This window comes from Chlorocebus sabaeus, chromosome 1 (assembly GCF_047675955.1).
Source record: "Chlorocebus sabaeus isolate Y175 chromosome 1, mChlSab1.0.hap1, whole genome shotgun sequence".
NCBI classification, from domain to species: Eukaryota; Metazoa; Chordata; class Mammalia; order Primates; family Cercopithecidae; genus Chlorocebus; species Chlorocebus sabaeus.
Window position 1 is genome coordinate 8,010,532 of NC_132904.1, and position 18,146 is coordinate 8,028,677.

The window sequence follows — 18,146 nt, forward strand, 5'->3', positions numbered from 1 at the left end:
GCCAGGTCTCCAGACTGCCAGTAAGGAGAGGGTGGGGCTGACCCACGAGACACGCAGAGTGTGAGAGATGGGAAGGCTTAGGGGGTTTCACATGCTACGACACTCCAGGTGTCCCTGGCACCAGTGTCTAAGTCAGGTGGACAGCGCTGAGGGAGCAGGCAGGGATGCTCTGCCCTGCTGACCTGCCTTCACAGGGGCAGCCCTGGAGGTCACAGCCAGGTGCTTCTCGAGGGGGCCTCCATTCCGCTATGCTGCCTGACGCTCCTGGTGCCCTGGAGGAATTACTGTTGCTTTTTGTTTGTTCGTTTTTTAACATATAAGGAAGCTGAGGTACAGCAAAGTTAGTGACTTAAGATCCTGCAAGTTGGACAATGACAGAAGTTGGACTAGAACTCAGAGTTCTGGGCTCAGTTCAGAGCAGGCGGGGGCTGATGGAGGGGTGAGTTTCCCATCTCCCCACGCAATAGCATGGAGGCCACACTGACAATGCACCCCGGCATTGCCTGCCCTCCAGGACCCCACGTGGTCTCGCAGTTTCAGCACTCACCTGGCCCTGCCAGTCAGTGGTGTTCACCAGGATGACATTTTCTGGAAGGGCTGCATCTGACACCAAGATCTGATTCAGCTGGTCATATACCACCTTTCTTGGAATCTGCAGGAACAAAAGTGTCTCTTGTTAGGGAGTCCCCCAGGGAGCCTGAGGACAGGGCTGCTGGACTGGTGCATGGGAAGTCCCTGGAGCAGGGGTGTTCAGAGAGAACAGATACGAGGCCTTTGGGAGGGAGACTCAGTCTCCCACTGGCCAGACCACGATGGAGAGGAGGAGAAAGCAGCAGCAAAGCGAGTCCTTAGAGGACACACGGAGAGAAGGAACAAAGCCACAGTGGTTGTCCTGCCAGGGCAGGTGGAGAGGGAGGTGCAGCAAGCCTCGTGGATGGGAAACAGTGCGGGTGGCAGGAGGGGCAGCAGCATAAGAACCAGGAGAGGAGAGGCAGAGGGTGGCCAGCAGGTGCTCAGAGAAACGGAAACGAGGGCAGTGGGGAGAGAAATAATGAGAGTGGCAGTGAGTGCTGTGTGGGGACCTGCTGTCTGAGGGAACAAAAGGTATTTCAGGAACAGTGATTAACAAGAAGGACAATACCTCACCCCAGGCACTGGGCTATTCTAGTCTCAAGTTCATTTTCAGCCATGTAATAGCATGGAGCTCAGGAGGCCACACTGACAATGCACTTGATAAGTTATCAGGGGAATGAACAGGCTGGCTGTTTAACCCTAGCAGAACTGAACTGTGTGAGGTGTGCTGGGAAAATCCCTGTCCCAGATCTCTGACACCACAGGCCTTCAAAAGGAGAACACAATTCCCAAGGCCCAGTTGCTTCTGACTTCTTCTCCAGCCCACTCTCAGGTCCTTCCACTGAAATAGTTTAATATTGTTGGCTTCTGGGCTTGAGAGCACGATGACCAACCACAGCTCCCGACTCAGGTCGGGAGCTCGGGTCAGGGTGTCCCATGAGATCCAGAGGCTGCTGTCCTCTGCAACAGCGGATTCATGGCACAATCTCCAGACTGATGTCTGATGGAGGCAGAGACACCAGTGGTGTGGAATCGACACTCGCAGCCGGACAGGCCGGGACCACACAGCGTTTTTGGCTCCCGTGCCTGTGCCCTAGAGGTCGGCGTGGAAGCCAATTCCACACTGGCAGTAAGTAAGGAATATGGAAGACCTCTCTAATTTAGTCTTTCTTCAAGAGTTTTTGTTCAGCGCATTTCCAAGTATTCCTCTTCTCTCCAACTAACTGTCCAAGGAAGCCAATAAAATAGAGCCTGAAGTTCAGGGAATCTCAGAGGGTCCTGGTGTTTTGGGGGGACGCAGAAGTACCTGCGTGCTGTGGCCCAAATCTGGGGAGCGCTCGCTGTCCGAACTGTTGGTCCTCTCACTCAAGGGCTTGGAGAGCTGCCGCTCCTTCAGGGGCGTGCTCCTCTTCTGCCGGGGTGTGTGCACCCCTTCCACTTTGCTGCCAGGGAGGTGGAGAAAGGGTGGTGAAATACCCCTCCAACCCCAAAGCCACTGCCAGCCCCACTTTACCTCAGCCCTGAAGCCAACACTGAGCACAGCTGCAGCCTGTACCCTTTGCTTCCTTTCCATCTGCAGTACCTGGGGGAGGCAGAGCCCTGGAGATCTGTTTTGCTGGACTTCATGGGAGTTTTGACTTTCTCTGGCACAACCAGACTCGTGCTGGCATCTCCAAACATGTCCTGGTCGGTGATTTCCTACCATGGAGGAGAGGAAACAGTGAAGATGACCTCCCACTCAGTGACCACCCAGGAGCCTCCTTGGACTGGCCAGGCCCCATCACCATCCTGAAGAGAGTTACTCATTCTCTTTTCCTGAAAGCAAGTGGTCCTAAACCTCCTGCCTCAGGCGAAGGAAAATTGCCACTGTTCACTGGTGACTGAGTACAGCCCATGGGGGAACTGTATGCTGCAATCCAGTAAATATCCAGTTACAAACTACCTGCCGGCAAACGAAGAGTGGACTGATGACCTGCTGTCTCCAGGAGTGAAGAGGGGACCCCTAGATGCATCTCCCTGGCACCGTGAGCGGACCTTATCTGGTCTAGAAGACCAGAGAGGGCCATAGCCCCATTTCTCACCTTGGCCAAAGCCAGCTGCATCTCCCTTGAGATTCTCCCTTCCTTCCGCCTCCCCACGCCACCACTGTCTGTCCCTGCTCTGGCCACACTCTCACATCCACCCTCTCTATCCCACCTTCTGAGCCCAGGCCTTTGCCTTTCCTCAGATCACTTTTTTTTTCTTTTTTTTTTTTTTGAGACAGAGTTTTGCTCTTGTTGCCCAGGCTGGAGCACAATGGTGCAACTTTGGTGCAATCTTGGCTCACCGCAACCTCCGTCTCCCAAGTTCAAGCAATTCTCTCCTGCCTCAGCCTCCCGAGTAGCTGGGATTACAAGCATGTGCCACCATGCCTGGCTAATTTTGTATTTTTTCTTTAGTAGAGATGGGGTTTCTCCATGTTGGTCAGGCTGATCTTAAACTCCCGACATCCTTTTTAATTTTTTAGACAGGGTCTTGCTCTCTTGCACAGCCTGGAGTGCAGTGGCATGGTCTCAGCACACTGCAGCCTTGAACTCCTGGGTTCAAGTGATTATCTTACCTCGGCCTTCCAAGTACAGGTGCATGCCAGCATGCCTGGCTAATTTTTTGTATCTTTTTTTTTTTTTTTTTTTTGTACAGATGGGGGTTTTTCCATGTTGCCTGGGCTGGTCTTGAATCCCCAGGCTCAAACAATATGCCTGCCTCAGCCTCCCAAAATTGCTGGGATTACAGGTGTAAGCCACCACACCTGGCCAAGTCTGATTCCTTAGTGGGGCCTCTGAGGCCCGCCATGACCCAGCCTGGGCCACCATTCTAAATTAATCACCCATACCTCCTCCCCGGGCCTACTACCTCCCTAATGCTCCAGCCCTCAGGAAGGACTCTGCTCTCCATGCAGGCTGCGTACCTGCCTACTTCCCTGCCTCTGCCTTGTCTTTATGTTTTCAAAATGCTTACTGAGGGCATAACTTCTATAAAATAAGAAGCACAAATCCAGAATAGTCAACTTGAATTTTTATGCAAATATGCCCCCAGGTGACCATTAACCAGATCAAGACAGAACATTCCAGCACTCCTGAGGGCTCCCTATGCCCCTCCCCGTCCCTTGGGTAACAGGTATGCTGACGTCACTCTCATGGATTAGTTTTGCCCGTTTGTGAGTTTCACAGAACTGGAATCCTATGGCATGCATTTTTTGGTATTCGGCTTCTTTTACTCACTCAACATTAAATTGCTGAGATTTGGCCAATCCCTGAAGAGTTTTAATCAGGAAGTGACACAATTGGAATTTAATTTTGAAAAGGCCACACTGTACTTGCCACGTGCAGTACGGACCACATTGGGGCCACAGTGGAAGCTGGATTATTCAGATTACTGGTGAACTAGAAAATATAAGTTAGAGTAGTGAGTTTCAAATTAACCTTGAATCAAGCCTAAATATATAAGATCTTTAGTCTTATTTACTATAGAAAACATAAGGCTAAAATAATTCTGTCACAGATTCTAGTCAACTCCCAGCAGGTCCCACCGTGAGGCTCATCCCTAGATAGCATTCCGTAAAGTTCTCTGCTCCTTCCCCACAAGGGTCCTGCCTCTGGTCCCATGGGATGAACTTTGATGTAACCTGCAAAGCCCAGCTCAGACGTCGCTTCCCCAATTTGCATCCCCAGTACCTCCCTGGGACTCTGCAGAGACCCAGGGAGATACAGGGGATACAAACTGTGGCTCGCTCATCTTTGCATCTTCAGTGCCCAGCACAAGCAGGTGCACAGTAAATGTGTGTGTAATTCAACATGTAAAAAAATTGGGCATCCCAACCAACTCAATTCCACTTCACTGGGGCTTAGGCCTGCACTCCTGGGCAGCTCCAGCACCTCTTAGAACACGGACCAGTACCAGTCAGAGACTGAATGTTGTGGGTTGCCTGGCTGCAGAAAGAGCAATACCCAAGGAGGAAGGGACGATTTTCCAGGGAGAACGTTGGTGACAGATGGTGAGAAGTTTCCCCAACTAGCATTTGGTCAGCTCTTATTAAAGGGCAGGACATTTCTGGTATATTAAGTTTGAGAGCAACTCGGTGTCTACACCAGGTAGTATGTTACATTCCACAGGTAAGTATTTCAGGAGAGAGCACAGGACATTCATAAGCCCGTAGATTTAGGTGAAATTTCTAGGGTGGTCCTGAGGGTCCTTCTGCCTTTATTTCTAAAGGGACAAACACTATATTTGAAATAGCTGAAACAGGAAACTGACCCATACATACCAGAGTGTCTGTTTCAGTCAAGCTGTCATCTTGGTTTTTAATCCAAGTAGATTTAAATTTTTCTAGAGCAGCCAATTCCATCTGCAAAAATTATAAGAATTAGTTATCACTGATCCAAGTAACTACCACTTTAATTTGTTTTACTAGGTCCCTATGAAGCTTAAAATACTTTCATTTAATCTCAAACCTCATAAAATCTTCAGGGCTTTTATGTTATGTGCGGGGGGCGGGGTACATTTCTGTGAAAACTAGGTTTTGGAGGGATCAGTTATCTTTGTCATCAAGTCAATAACACAGGGAGATTCAGAACCCAGAAATTCTGACTCCCACGAGATGTCACTAGGGAAGAGAAGCTCAAAATTTAGATGGCTTTGCTACTGCATCCATCAAGTCTTTGACCCTGGATCCAATGAATACCCTTGGCCCAGGAAGGACACCAGGAAGGACTCCTTTGCTTGCCAGAGAAAGAAGCACGCTAGGTTCAGGTGTTTGATTTTGAGACTAAAGATATCCACGGTAGCCAAATGCTTTTTGCCTGGTGGGAACATCCAGAATACCCTCTAACAGGATATACTAAGCAGAAAGGCACCCAATATTAAGCCATTTAGGTGTAAATTAATTCTCCATTTGTCCCCAACTCTTATTAGCATTTCTCATAAATATTAAAAATTTCCTTTGCAAATACAGATACATAACCAGATTTTCATACTTGTTAATACTGCTTCTTGCTATGCAGACAGCAATTCAAAGTCACCAGCAGTGACTTTGGGTTTGTAGGTCTTAGATGCAGGGAAGGTACTGGCCTTAGTGAATCTTTTTGTTTCTTGTAGGGAACCACAGGAGACAGAAAATATAAATGATATCCCACTTCCTCCCAATGACTCAAAGTCCTTTCTCTGAGTCAATCATATAATACTGAGAAGCATCAGGCTAGTAAGTTCAAGGTCATCTCGTAAACTATGGAACAAGGATCACCACAGCAGGCTCCCTATGCCACACTTTAAACCAGGGTTCCTCCACCTTGGCACAAGTGACATTTGGGGCTGGGTCATTCTTTTTTTATTGTGAGACGGAGTCTCGCTCGGTTGCCCAGGCTGGAGTGCAGTGGCACAATCTCGGCTCACTGCAAGCTCCGCCTCCCGGGTTCACGCCATTCTCCTGCCTCAGCCTCCAAAGTAGCTGGGATTACAGGCGCCTGCCAACACGCCCGGCTAGTTTTTTGTATTTTTAGTAGAGACAGGGTTTCACCTTGTTAGCCAGGATGGTCTCGATCTCCTGACCTTGTGATCCACCCGCCTCGGCCTCCCAAAGTGCTGGGATTACAGGCATGAGCCACCGCGCCCAGCCGGGGCTGGGTCATTCTTTATTGTGGGGGTCTGTCCTGTGTACTGTGCGATGTCTGGCAGCATCCCTGGCCTCTACTCACCAGGTGCTGGTAGTGGCAACTCTCCACCCCCTAACTGGTGACAAACAAAAATGTCTCCAATCATTGCCATATGTCTGGGAGGCAAAATCATCCCCAGTTGAGAATCCCTGCTCCAGGCCATTTGCTGGACTAACTCAGCAAGCCTGAGTTAGACCCTTGGACCCCAGATCTTCAGACGGTTTGGCTTGTGTAATGGCTCACAGCCACAGAACAGGTTGCTTCCAGATTGCAGAGCTAGCTCATTTACACCTTGTCTATATGATCAGCCAATGTTTTTTCTTTTTTTTTTTTTTGAGACTGAGTCTCATTCTGTCGCTCAGACTGGGTGTAGTGGTGTGATCTTGGCTCACTGCAACCTCTGCCTTCCAGGTTCAAGCGATTTTCCTGCCTCAGCTTCCCGATTAGCTGGGATTACAAGTGTCCATCACCATGCCTCGCTAATATTTGTATTTTTAGTAGACATAGGCTTTTACCATGCTGATTGACCAGGCTGGTCTTGAGTTCCTGACCTCAAGTGATCCTCCTGCCTCAGCCTCCCAAAGTGCTGGGATTACAGGCATGAGCCACCACGCCCAGCCTTGGCCATGGAAAAGCTCTGGTTAGACCTGAGACTAAAGATAATTTCACTCAGTTTTGGTTCTCAATATGACAAATTAATTAAACGTGTTTTTTTTTTTTTTTTTTTTTGAGACGGAGTCTAGCTCTGTCGCCCAGGCTGGAGTGCAGTGGTGCAATCTCGGCTCACTGCAAGCTCCGCCTCCCGGGTTCACGCCATTCTCCTGCCTCAGCCTCCCAAGTAGCTGGGACTACAGGCGCCTGCCACCGCGCCCGGCTAATTTTTTCTATTTTTTGTAGAGACGGGGTTTCACCATGGTCTCGATCTCCTGACCTTGTGATCCGCCCGCCTCGGCCTCCCAAAGTGCTGGGATTACAGGCGTGAGCCACCGCGCCCGGCCAAACGTGTTTTAAAGAGAATGAACTGGGTGATAACACAGGTCTGCCGGGAGGTTTTAAAGTAGCATGCCTTGTTGTTAAGCACTATGACAGCTACAATATTGCTTCCATGTCAAGGCTGCAACATTTAGTAAGATCTTTATTTACCCCAGCTTTATTAAGCTATAATTGACAAATAAAAATTCTATATATTTACAATATACAACAGGTTTTGATTTATGGATACACTGTGAAATGATTAAATCAAGGTAATTAGCATATCCATCTCCTGATAATATCTTTAACTTAGATTGGGCTTAGAGGACACCTGCTGGCTATTTACTAGCTCTTCCAGATGTCCCAAATAATCCTCCTGGGGACAAATTCCTAACTTCTCCACATTTCTGTTCCTGCTTCTATAAACACTAAAGCACTTTCTCCCCCCAAAGGATGCTGGAACACCAGCAGGACTCCAGCTGTGTCTGACCAAGTGTTTGGCATTGGACGTGGATGAGGCATCACTGGAAGTCCCAGCAGTCTGCACTACTGTGCCCATGGACAATGTCAGCTGCTGAAGGGTAAGAGTGTAGGCCTGTGTCAGAGAGAAGGGGGCAAGAGCGGTAATATGTAGGCTATCATTTCATGAAGGACTAGGCTCTAATGCCATTATTTATAGTGCTGTGGAAATAGCGACTTAGGCAGCAGGCAGTCCTGGCTGGAAGTCTGCCTCTGTGGCTGCCCTAACTGAAGCACTGTCAGAGCTCATTGTTATCAGCTTGGAGAACCAAATTATGTTGCCACTGTGTGCTCAAGTCTTGGGAAAATTCAACAACTGGAATAATTTTTATCAGTAGAAATTCTTTCTGGTTCTAGCGATAAACTGAATCCTCTAAAACGTGGGGAACAAAAAGCAAGATTAAGAAAAATAAATAAATAACAGTGCTAGGAAACCAGGGAAGAGAGGATACAAGTTGAGGCGGTGTGTGCACGCCTGCCTACATGTGCACAATCTCATGGTTTTTCCTAATCCATTCAGAAGTTCTCCATTTAAGAGCACAGCCTTGTTCTGCTGTTCCCAAAGCGCCTTTCATACCAAAGGATTCCAAAGTTCCACACCCACTTCCAGACATATGGGGTCCTTCAAAATAGAAATATCAGCACAGAACCAGCAAAGTGAGTCTGAAACCTGGCCAAGGGAACCAGAATTTGAAGGACTCACTAAAAAGACATCTAGATTCTATCAATTTTAGGAGTCCAAAACTGAAACGGCACTGAGGAATTATAATAATAAGAGCAATAGTAGTCAGTGAGCAATGAGCAGTGTTCTGTATGCAGTAAGTCAGTCAGGCACACCCCACACGGCAGTCTGATGTGCACGATCCTGTTCCATCTCCTCACTACCTTGGCAGGCATGAGCTTTAACATGTTTCTTGCAGATGAGGAAGCAAAGGCGTGGTAACATGCCCAAGATCACACAGCCAGTGGAGTGGTGGAGTCAAGACTCAAACTCAGAAGCTCCACTCTGTCCCAAATGTGTTTTTTGCTTAGACAGGGGCCCTTAGGCCACCATATTATAAAAGCTGACACTCAATTGGCTTTTTTTTTTTTTTTTTTGAGATGGAGTCTTGCTCTGTCACCTAGGCTGGAGTGCAGTGGCGGGATCTTGGCTCAATGCAACCTCTGCTTCCCAGGTTCAAACAAATCTCTGCCTCAGCCTCGTGAGTAGCTGGGATTACAGATGTGTACTACCATGCCCAGTTAATTTTGTATTTTCAGTAGAAACAGGGTTTTGCCATGTTGGCCAGGCTGGTCTCGAACTCCTGACTTCAAGTGATCCACCCGCCTCAGCCTCTCAAAGTGCTGGGATTACAGGTGTGAGCCACTGTGCCTACCCTCAATTAGCTTTTGAGCCAAATGGGCTCCTATACCGACACCACAACCTTACAGATGAGGCACCAAGGCTCAGTGTGTCTAGGTAATTTTTTCTGTAAGTTTTATAAATCAGGTAACCAACATTTATTGAACACCCACAGTGTTAGGTGAACACCTAAGTGCTTACTGCTTTTGGGGCACTGTCTCAGTTAGTAATTTAGTTACATTAGGGCACTTGCTCTATATTCCTGGAACACTGACAAACGGTCCTCCCTCAGCTGGCTCCCAGGTTTCTTTCTAGAGTCATCCCATATAGTTCAGAAGGAATTTGTCTCTCATGGCCAGGGGTTGGGTCATGGCCAGGGGTCGGGTCTGCCCATGTGGATGGTGTCAATTCAGCAGGGCCATTCAGCAGTTCCATGTGAGGAAAAGCATCTCCAAGCCACATCCTAAACACTAATACTAAAGAAAGTGAGGTGGCTGAGTACACACTGCACTCCAGCCTGGGGAGTAGAGCAAGACCCTATCCACCCCCCTTCAAAAAAAAAAAAAAAAAAAAATGGCTGGGCGCAGTGGCTCAAGCCTGTAATTCCAACACTTTGGGAGGCTGAGGCGGGTGGATCACCTGAGGTCAGGAGTTTTGAGACCAGCCTGGCCAAAATGGTGAAATCCCATCTCTACTAAAAATACAAAAATTAGCAGGTATGGGTGGCACGTGCCTGCAGTTCCGGCCACTCGGGAGGCTGAGGCAGGAGAATCGCTGGCACCTGGGAGGTGGAGGTTGCAGCGAGCCGAGATGGCTCCATTGCACTCCTGCCTGGGCGATAAGAGCAAAACTCCAACTCAAACAAAATAAAATAAAATAAAAAATAAATTTGAAAGGGTTTTTTTTTTTTTTTTTTTTTTTAAAGCGAAGTCTCCTCAGTTCTTGAATCCCCATGAACCCGGCCTGGAACGGCGTCTAGGGTGCAGGGTCTGCAGGGGCAGGCCTGGGGTTTCTCTCAGGGAGGAGTCTGGGCTGCAGTTTCCCACGCATTTCCTCACTAACGCCACGTGGGGCGCTGTACTAACCAGGAAGAGCAGTGCGCTGGGAGAGAGCCCCATCTGGTGGCAGCAGGCAGAAGTGCAGCCAGGGGATGCATCAAGAGACGGTGGTTTCCAGGACGGGAACCTGCCCTTTCAGACCTGTGCTTTTTAGTGGTGGAGGCCTCGCCTGTTTCCTATCATCTCCGCACAATTACTACCGATCTGCAGGGCGAGTTTGGTATTCCCCTTGGTGAACAATGACTAGGCTTCATCTGCCAGTAAAGCAGATGAACAGGAGGACTTAAAGGACGTGTTTCTTTGATCTACAGAAAAGACACTGGGCTTTGGAGGGCAAACCCTAAGCTGGGCACTCACATCGCTACAACGCTCACTTTACAACGCTCACTTGCCTTCCATTGTAAACGAAGGAAGAGAAGCTTCCTAGGGCCTGAGGTCGCTTCGGGCTTACCCCCACTCCTGCCTGTGATCTGCTGAGGGAGCAGGGCCTTTCCTAGGAGGGATGGAGCAAGGGCCAGGTCGTGGCTCCGGGTGTTACAGTATATGCCTCCTTTTCCCCTTGCTCACCAGGAAAAATGGAAACCTCTTGACTAAATTATAAACCGTCTCGGGGCACTGCTCCCCTCTATGGATTCTTGGTCCAATAAAGCCTACTAGGGCCTCCTGAGCACATCTCAGTGGCTCCCCTCCTCTCCATACCTGCTCCTTCCCCAGCCTGGTGCAGGGCCACTCACCACTGGCCAAATGCCCACTCCATGCCACACTCTCAGCTATCACAGAACGCACATGAAGGGAGAGGTTTTTGTTGAGACAAAGTCTTGCGCTGTCACCCAGGATGGAGAGCAGTGGTGCGATCACAGCTCACTGCAGCCTCTGCCTCCTGGGCTCAAGGGATCCTCCTGCCTCAGCCTCCCGAGGAGCTGGTCTACAGACGTGCACCACGTCTGGCTAACTTTTGCATTTTTGCTCAGGCTGGTCTCAAACTCCTGGGCTCAAGTGATCCACCCACCTCGGCCTCCCGAAGAGCTGGGATTACAGACGTGAGTCACCGCACCCAGCAGAGGGGGAGGTTGTATGTGTTCTCAGAGGGAAGGCTCTGGGCCATGGCAGCAACAGACCAAAAGAACAACTCGGCCTGACATAGCAATGACCCCAAAGAGCTAAGCTCCCAGTCAGACTGAGGGGAAGAAAACTGAGGTTGAAACAAGATGTGGTCACTTTTCTTTTTTCTTTTTGAGGGAGTCTTGCTCTGTCGCCAGGCTGGAGTGTAGTGGCTCAATCTCAGCTCACTGCAACCTCTGTCTCCTGGCTTCAAGTGACTCTCCTGCCTCAGTCTCCTGAGTAGCTGGGACTACAGGTGCATGCCACCAAGCCTGGGAAATTTTTGTATTTTTATTAGAGCCTGGTTGTCACCACCTTGGCCAGAATGATCTCGATCTCTTGATCTCATGATCCACCCGCCTCCGCCTCCCAAAGTGCTAGGATTACAGGCATGAGCCACCGTGCCCGGCCAATGAGGCCACTTTTCTAAGGTCACAACATGAGCCCTGATCAGAGACGCAGAGGGTCGGAGTGCTGAGTGCTGAGCCCCGACACGCCATGGTCCCGCCCCGCCCCGCAGCCGCGGTCGCGCTCACAGGGCTGGTGGTGTCTTTTCCGAGGCTGCCCTTGCTGTTGAGGCTGCCAATCTCCGTCTGGGAGCTGGACTGCGACATCCCCTCAAAGAAAGGCCTGTGGTGAAGAGCACAGCCAGGGTCAGTGCTGCCAGGGCTCAGAACAGCACGCTGGGAGAGCTGAGTGGAGCTGACATTCAGGGCGGGTCAACAAGCTACGGGTGTCCAGAACGCCCGGTGAGCAGGGAAGTGCAAGGTGAAGAGGCGGGTCGGGTCGGGGGAGGGGGGACTTCCTGAGAGTCCTATAGGACTTCTGTCAGTGAGAGGCAAAACAGTGACCTTCTCCCAGAGAGCCAGAAGTTCACAAAGAATGAAGGACCAAGATTCCCTGGTAATAGAGGGGACAGCGAGGGAGGGGTCAGGAGACTGCTATGGCCAGGAAGGAGAGTCTGGAGGCCAGCTACAGAGAGGGGGGCTCACTTGAGCTTGGGCTTTGGAGTGCTGAGGATGCTTTCTGTCTCCTCCATCTCAGGGCCACTGTCGCTGGGGTTGTACATCTCCAGACTGTCATACAATTCATCCAAGTCCTCTTCCACTTCCCGGATCTGCTCGCGGGACACATGCTCCAGCCCAAAGCCCACCTGCAGGGGAAAAAAGAGTCTCTGAATTTAGGGTCACCCCTATTAACAGTTGTAGTTGATGAGCAGCTCCTTTCTCTTGGGCCACCCTTATAGTCCTGCTTAAGGGACATGCCAGAGCTTCACACTGGCTGGAGTAACCTTCACGTCATTTCCATGATCCAGCCTGAGGGAGGGGACATGGTGAGGCCACCTTCCCCCTGGTTTCTGCCACCACTCCACACTGTGAAGCTGTGCCAGGAGGGACAGCTGAGGAATCCCGAGGCCCATTGCCCGTGTGGGCCCATCCTACCCTCCTTACAGCCCACAGGAAGGCGAAGCAATCGCTCTCAACAATTTTCATCTTTATTCCTCTGTTAGCCCACTTAGAAGCCTGTAGAAATGGGTCCCTCCCGGTGCCCAGGGAAAAGACTGCTTCTCTCTCAGCAGCCCACTCCTGGTTATTCCATGGCTGACCACCAAGGACGTTTCCACCTCACAAGCTGCTGCTCACTGATGTTCCCGTGGGATAAGAGGGGAAATTAAGTGACAACCACAGCAGCATCCGCCAGGTCTGTCCCTGTATCGCACACCAGAGGCTTGGGCATCACCAAGGGTCGGGCGTAGCTGTGCTGCCCCACGTTGTGTGCATAGCCTCTTTCTCTCCTCCACTCGCTTAAGTCCTTCTTAGCCACCCTCTTCCTTAGGGATCTACCAGGAAGGCCACGGGGAGCAGGAATATTAATCCTGGAATCCTGACTCTCAGTGGCAATACAGAGTGTACACCAGGGATGCTGGGTGAAACCCGGGGAATTCAACTCACCATTAACCTTGGGAGTAAGGGGCCGTACCTCATCTGAAACTTTAAACCGCTTCAGGAGGGCCACAAACTTCTGTTTGATGTTAGGTTGCTGTAGGGACAAATAGCACGATATTTCTCAGGAACGTCCACTTGGGGTCAATTGAAGTGAACAAATATCCACCAGAGCCCACTTTCATGAGGGCTATGAGAGGACATGAAGACTGGAGGACTTGGTCTCTGCCCTTGGCATTCAAAGCCTTTCAGGAAGACAGGCCGAATTCCAGTGTGGCTCCTGGGCCTTGGGTGCAGCTGCGGGGAGAAGGAATGTCTATCCCCAGCTCCTTCGCCCCACTGTGCCCCAACACCTCCCAAATGTGGGTCTCCAGCTCATCTCTGCTTGCCCTTCAGATCCACAGTGCCCACTGCTGACTCCCACCTGCGCATGCACAGCATGGGCACCTCAGCCTTACCAGCTCCACGGTGGAACGCAGAGTCTTCTCCTTGCACTCTGATCCTCTGACTGATGTCACCAACACACCTAAACCCACATCTACGCCTGGAGTCTCTCCCTCCCGTTCTCCCCACAGGCCCATTCTGGCTACTGTGGATCCTCCCTTTTCCATCTGTGACACGACTGTTTCCATTCAGGTCTTTCTCCTCGCCTCTCTGGGATCACAGCAACAGCCTTCAGCTGACATCTCATGCCCTGCCCGCCTGTTTCTGGTCTTGTTCCCTCCACAGTCCACAGTGGTCCTTCTGTGTGCAAACCTGCTCATGCTACCCTCCCACTAGAAGTCTTCACTGGCCTCCACTACTTGAACAGAGCTCAGCGGTCAGGCCTGTAAGTGTCCAAAGCCTGGGTCTGCCTGTTTCTAAACTTATCTCTCTACTTGACCCTTCACACCCACAAGTGGAAACTCACTGCTTCGAGTTCCTGGGAAAAACTGTATGCCGTTGTACTGGGCCTTTTTTTTTTTTTTTTTTGAGATGGAGTTTTGCTCTGTCGTCAGGCTGGAGTGCAGTGGGGTGATCTTGGCTCACTGCAACCTCTGCCTCCCTGGTTCAGTCGACTCTCTGCCTCAGCCTCCTGAGTAGCCAGGATTACAGGCACGCGCCACCACACCCAGCTAATGTTTGTACTTTTAGTAGGGACGGGGTTTCACCATGGCGGCCAGGATGGTCTCAATCTCCTAACCTCGTGATGCGCCTGCCTCGGCTTCCCAAAGTGCCGGGATTACAGGCGTGAGCCACAGCACTGTAGTGGGCCTTTATATAGGATATCTTCTGCCTTGAATAAAAATTTTGCCCAAATCCACTTGGTGAAGTTTTATCTTAAAAAACCTATCTCTCAGCATCTCATCTGGAAAGCTGTCCTGGCACTTCTGGGACAGGTGGCCACAGTCCCCTGGTGTCATTGCAAAGCTATGTCTTTTGGCACCTGTCCTACTGGGCTGTAATTATTTGTTGAAATGTGTGGTGTCACTAGACACTGTGCGCTTGATGGCATGGACTGGGCCTTATCTGTCTCTGGGCATGATGCTTAGCTTGTGGTCATATGTATTTCCTGCCTGAATGACAGACTTGCTGCCTGGGGATGAAAACAATGAACTTGCAAGACCGATAAATCTTCAAAGAAAGGGGAGAAAGGGCCTTCACAGCAGAGAAAAAAAGTCGAGCTCCCAGTGACAGAGCAGCATGAGACATGTTCAGAGAAGGTCAAGTACATCTGTGTTCTTGGTGAGAGAGAAGAATGCGCATGCACAGAGGAGACAGGCACTAAGGGAGGTCACTAAGTCTCTGGGGTAGAACTGGAAAGTGCCTGCAGCTTAAAAAAAAAAAAAACAAAAACACTTCTGGAGGAGTGAACATTAGCAAGAGCACTGAATTCCAGTCATGTGCCAGGGTCATGCCAAGGAGGAGACCCCACGTAGGATGAGGTGACTTATTAAGCTCTGGGGGCACCTGCTGGGAAGAAAATAGGGCTGCTTTCTAGTTACAGAGCAGGAAAAAGAAAGACTCAGCAGCAGGGGCTGACTACAGAGAGATCCTATAGTCACTCCCTATTTCCAGAGTGCAATGGAGGTCAAGCATTTGGGGCACTGGTGACACACCTTATGGGGACCATTTGGAGCACCAATCAAGAGGTGGATACCTGAGGACAAGGAAACAGTCCTCCCGCTCCCTAGTTGCTGACTGGATGGGAAATCCAGTTCACAGTCCTGCAGATTTACCTGAAGTCCAGTGACACCTCAGTGTGATGGGAGAGGTGACAGTATCTGGCCTCCTCTCATCCCTGAAGGGGCAGGCATCTCAGCTCTCAGGGGGTTGGTCCCTAGGCTAGCTCTGCACTGGGGAGAATTAGGATGCCTCTGGGGAAATGGAGCTGTGAATTCCCCTTAGGAAACGTTCCCAGCACTTCTGGCCCTCCCGCACTTCATGCAGGTACTCCAGAATCTGTTAAAAGACCACCTAGGAATTCAGGTTTTTAGCTTCTCAGTCCAGGACTCAAATGTCATCAAAACAGTGACTCTTGCAGAACTCTTAAGGAGGAAAAGTATCAAAAGGCACCTGGTCTCCAAGGTTATGGATCCGTTAAGGCAGGAATAATACCTGATGTAATTAAAGCTTAGCAAGCCCAAGGTCATAGGAGCACCCCACGACTGGCCTATTATCTCTGCATAAGTTCAGCACATGATTAAAACAACTCCTAGAGGGAGCTGGCCTTCTCCCTGCAGAGGACAGCATGTGACATGAAGCAGCCACTGGAGTGGGTGGGAGGCGGTCTGTTCCCTGACAGACCACTATCTGTTCTGAATTCTAAAAGAAGGGTTCTCCTCCTTTTTTCTATCTAACAATAACCTGAAGGATATAACACTCTTATCAGTAATGGTGGTTCCCAACAACAGTGAGTCTAATTGGGTGGTGGTGAGGATACACAGCGTGTCGGAATCGTTGACGGGATGACCCTGTGTTGATATATTTTAAGAATTCTCTTCTAGGCCTGAATATGCTGCTGCCAACCTACCCCCAGACTGAAAATCTTAGCCAACCACTCCCCAGACCTTTGAGGCTCACCCTTGTGATGGCAGAGGTTGAGGTTAGTTTCCTCCGGGTCTTCTTTACTTTCCGGAGATCTTCATCTTCATAGAACAAGTCCTAAGTGGGTACGGGGACAGAATGAGGGTGGGAAACCCCAGGAGTTTCTTGGATGCTCCACGTGAGGGACCATGGAAAGTTACCTGCCCATGCAATGGATCATCGCTGCCTTCCTGTTCTGATGAGAAACTCTCTTCCTCTTCCTCAGAATAATTGTCAATATCAGGAGAACGATCTGCAACAGACACCTGAGTAAGATAACCTTGCAATGGGAAGATCTGGCCCAAGAGACTTCGATGGGCTGGAATCAATGGTTCTCTTTGGGGGAAACATAGCCAGGGTAGAGGGGAGGGCAGGGCCAAAGCCACATTTTACTTCCAGGGGTCTCTAAAGGTCTCTTGCCCAGGAACATTTCGGGCACTGTCTTGTTCAGCTTTCCCAGGATGGGCTGTAGGGTCTCCAGACGCTACATGCATCTTACCAGAGAGCTTGGATTTGATTCCTTCATGGTCGATGGGCTGGCTGGACAGAGAGTAGATCTTTATTTCTGCCACAGGCACAGAGACATCCTTCACGTTGCTGTGTAGGCCAAGCACCAGTGCGCCTTCATTAGGATGCTGCATCACCTAGGAGCAAGGGGAGGTGGTGGAGGCATGTTACTACAGAGGCACCTGGAGAAACGCAGCCAAGGAACGCATAAGCCCCCCAGCAGCAACGGCATTCTGCTGATACATTTTCTTCCTCACTTTCAAATCCGTGTCTACTGTCCTACTGCTTCATGGTCTTACTTTTATTATTATTATTATTATTATTATTATTATTATTATTATTATTTTGAGACAGAGCCTCTCACTGTCACCCGGGTTGGAGTGCAGTGGCGCAATCTTGGCTCACTGCAACCTCTGCCTCCCAGGTTCAAGTAATTCTCCTGCCTCAGGCTCCCATGTAGCTGGGATTACAGGCGTCTGTCACCATGCTCAGCTAATATTTTTTTGCATCTTTAGTAGAGACAGGGTTTCACCATGTTGGCCAAGCTGGTCTCAAACTCCTGACCTCGTGATCTGCCCGCCTCGGCCTCCCAAGTGCTGGGATTACAGGTATAAGCCATGCACCCAGCCTGTTTTTTTATTATTATTAAAAACAAGGTCTCACTCTGTCACCCAGGCTGGCATGCAGTAGTGTGATCACAGCTCACTACAGTCTCGACCTCCCAGGCTCAAGTGATCCTCCCGCCTCAGCCTCAGTAGCTGAGACCACAGGCACACACCACCATGACCAACTAATTTTTAAATTTTATGTAGAGATGGGGTCTCACTATGTTGCACAGGCTGATCTCGAACTCCTGGGCTCAAGCAATTCTCCCGCCTTGGCCTCCCAAAGTGCTGGGATTACAGGCATGAGCCACTGCACTTGGCCTAACGTCTTAGCTTTAAAATTATCCCCAGAAGTGCTGGTCAGGGCCATGTGCTTAAAGATAACAATCACGACAGAAAATGGTTGCTCGGGCCGGGTGCGATGGCTCACGCCTGTAATCCCAACACTTTGGGAGGCTGAGGCGGGCGGATCACAATGTCAGGAGATCGAGACCATCCTGGCTAACATGGTGAAACCCCGTCTGTACTAAAAATACAAAAAATTAGCCAGGCATGGTGGCAGGCGCCTGTAGTCCCAGCTACTCGGGAGGATGAGGCAGGACAATCGCTTGAACCCAGGAGGCAGAGGTTGCAGTGAGTCGTGATCATGCCATTGCACTCCAGCCTGGGCGACAGAGCAACACTCCATCTAAAAAAAATTAATAAAATAAAATAAAATATAGAAAATGGTTGCTCGGCCAGGCACAGTAGTCTGTTCCTGCAATCCCAGCACT

The 18,146-nt window shown here is 50.0% G+C and overlaps 1 protein-coding gene across 1 annotated transcript in view; it reads right to left on the reverse strand.

Moving 5' to 3' along the window:
- Window positions 1–18,146, reverse strand: part of PACS1 (phosphofurin acidic cluster sorting protein 1) — a 165,105-nt gene that overhangs the window by 11,985 nt on the left and 134,974 nt on the right. The window contains exons 5-14 of the mRNA XM_007978166.3: window positions 16,761–16,905; window positions 16,423–16,514; window positions 16,259–16,339; window positions 13,233–13,292; window positions 12,245–12,405; window positions 11,789–11,882; window positions 4,877–4,957; window positions 2,156–2,271; window positions 1,880–2,015; window positions 548–652 (exon numbers count right to left, since the gene is read on the reverse strand). Of these exons, the coding sequence (XP_007976357.2) occupies window positions 548–652; window positions 1,880–2,015; window positions 2,156–2,271; window positions 4,877–4,957; window positions 11,789–11,882; window positions 12,245–12,405; window positions 13,233–13,292; window positions 16,259–16,339; window positions 16,423–16,514; window positions 16,761–16,905 (1,071 nt within the window). The remainder of the gene's footprint in view (window positions 1–547; window positions 653–1,879; window positions 2,016–2,155; window positions 2,272–4,876; window positions 4,958–11,788; window positions 11,883–12,244; window positions 12,406–13,232; window positions 13,293–16,258; window positions 16,340–16,422; window positions 16,515–16,760; window positions 16,906–18,146) is intronic.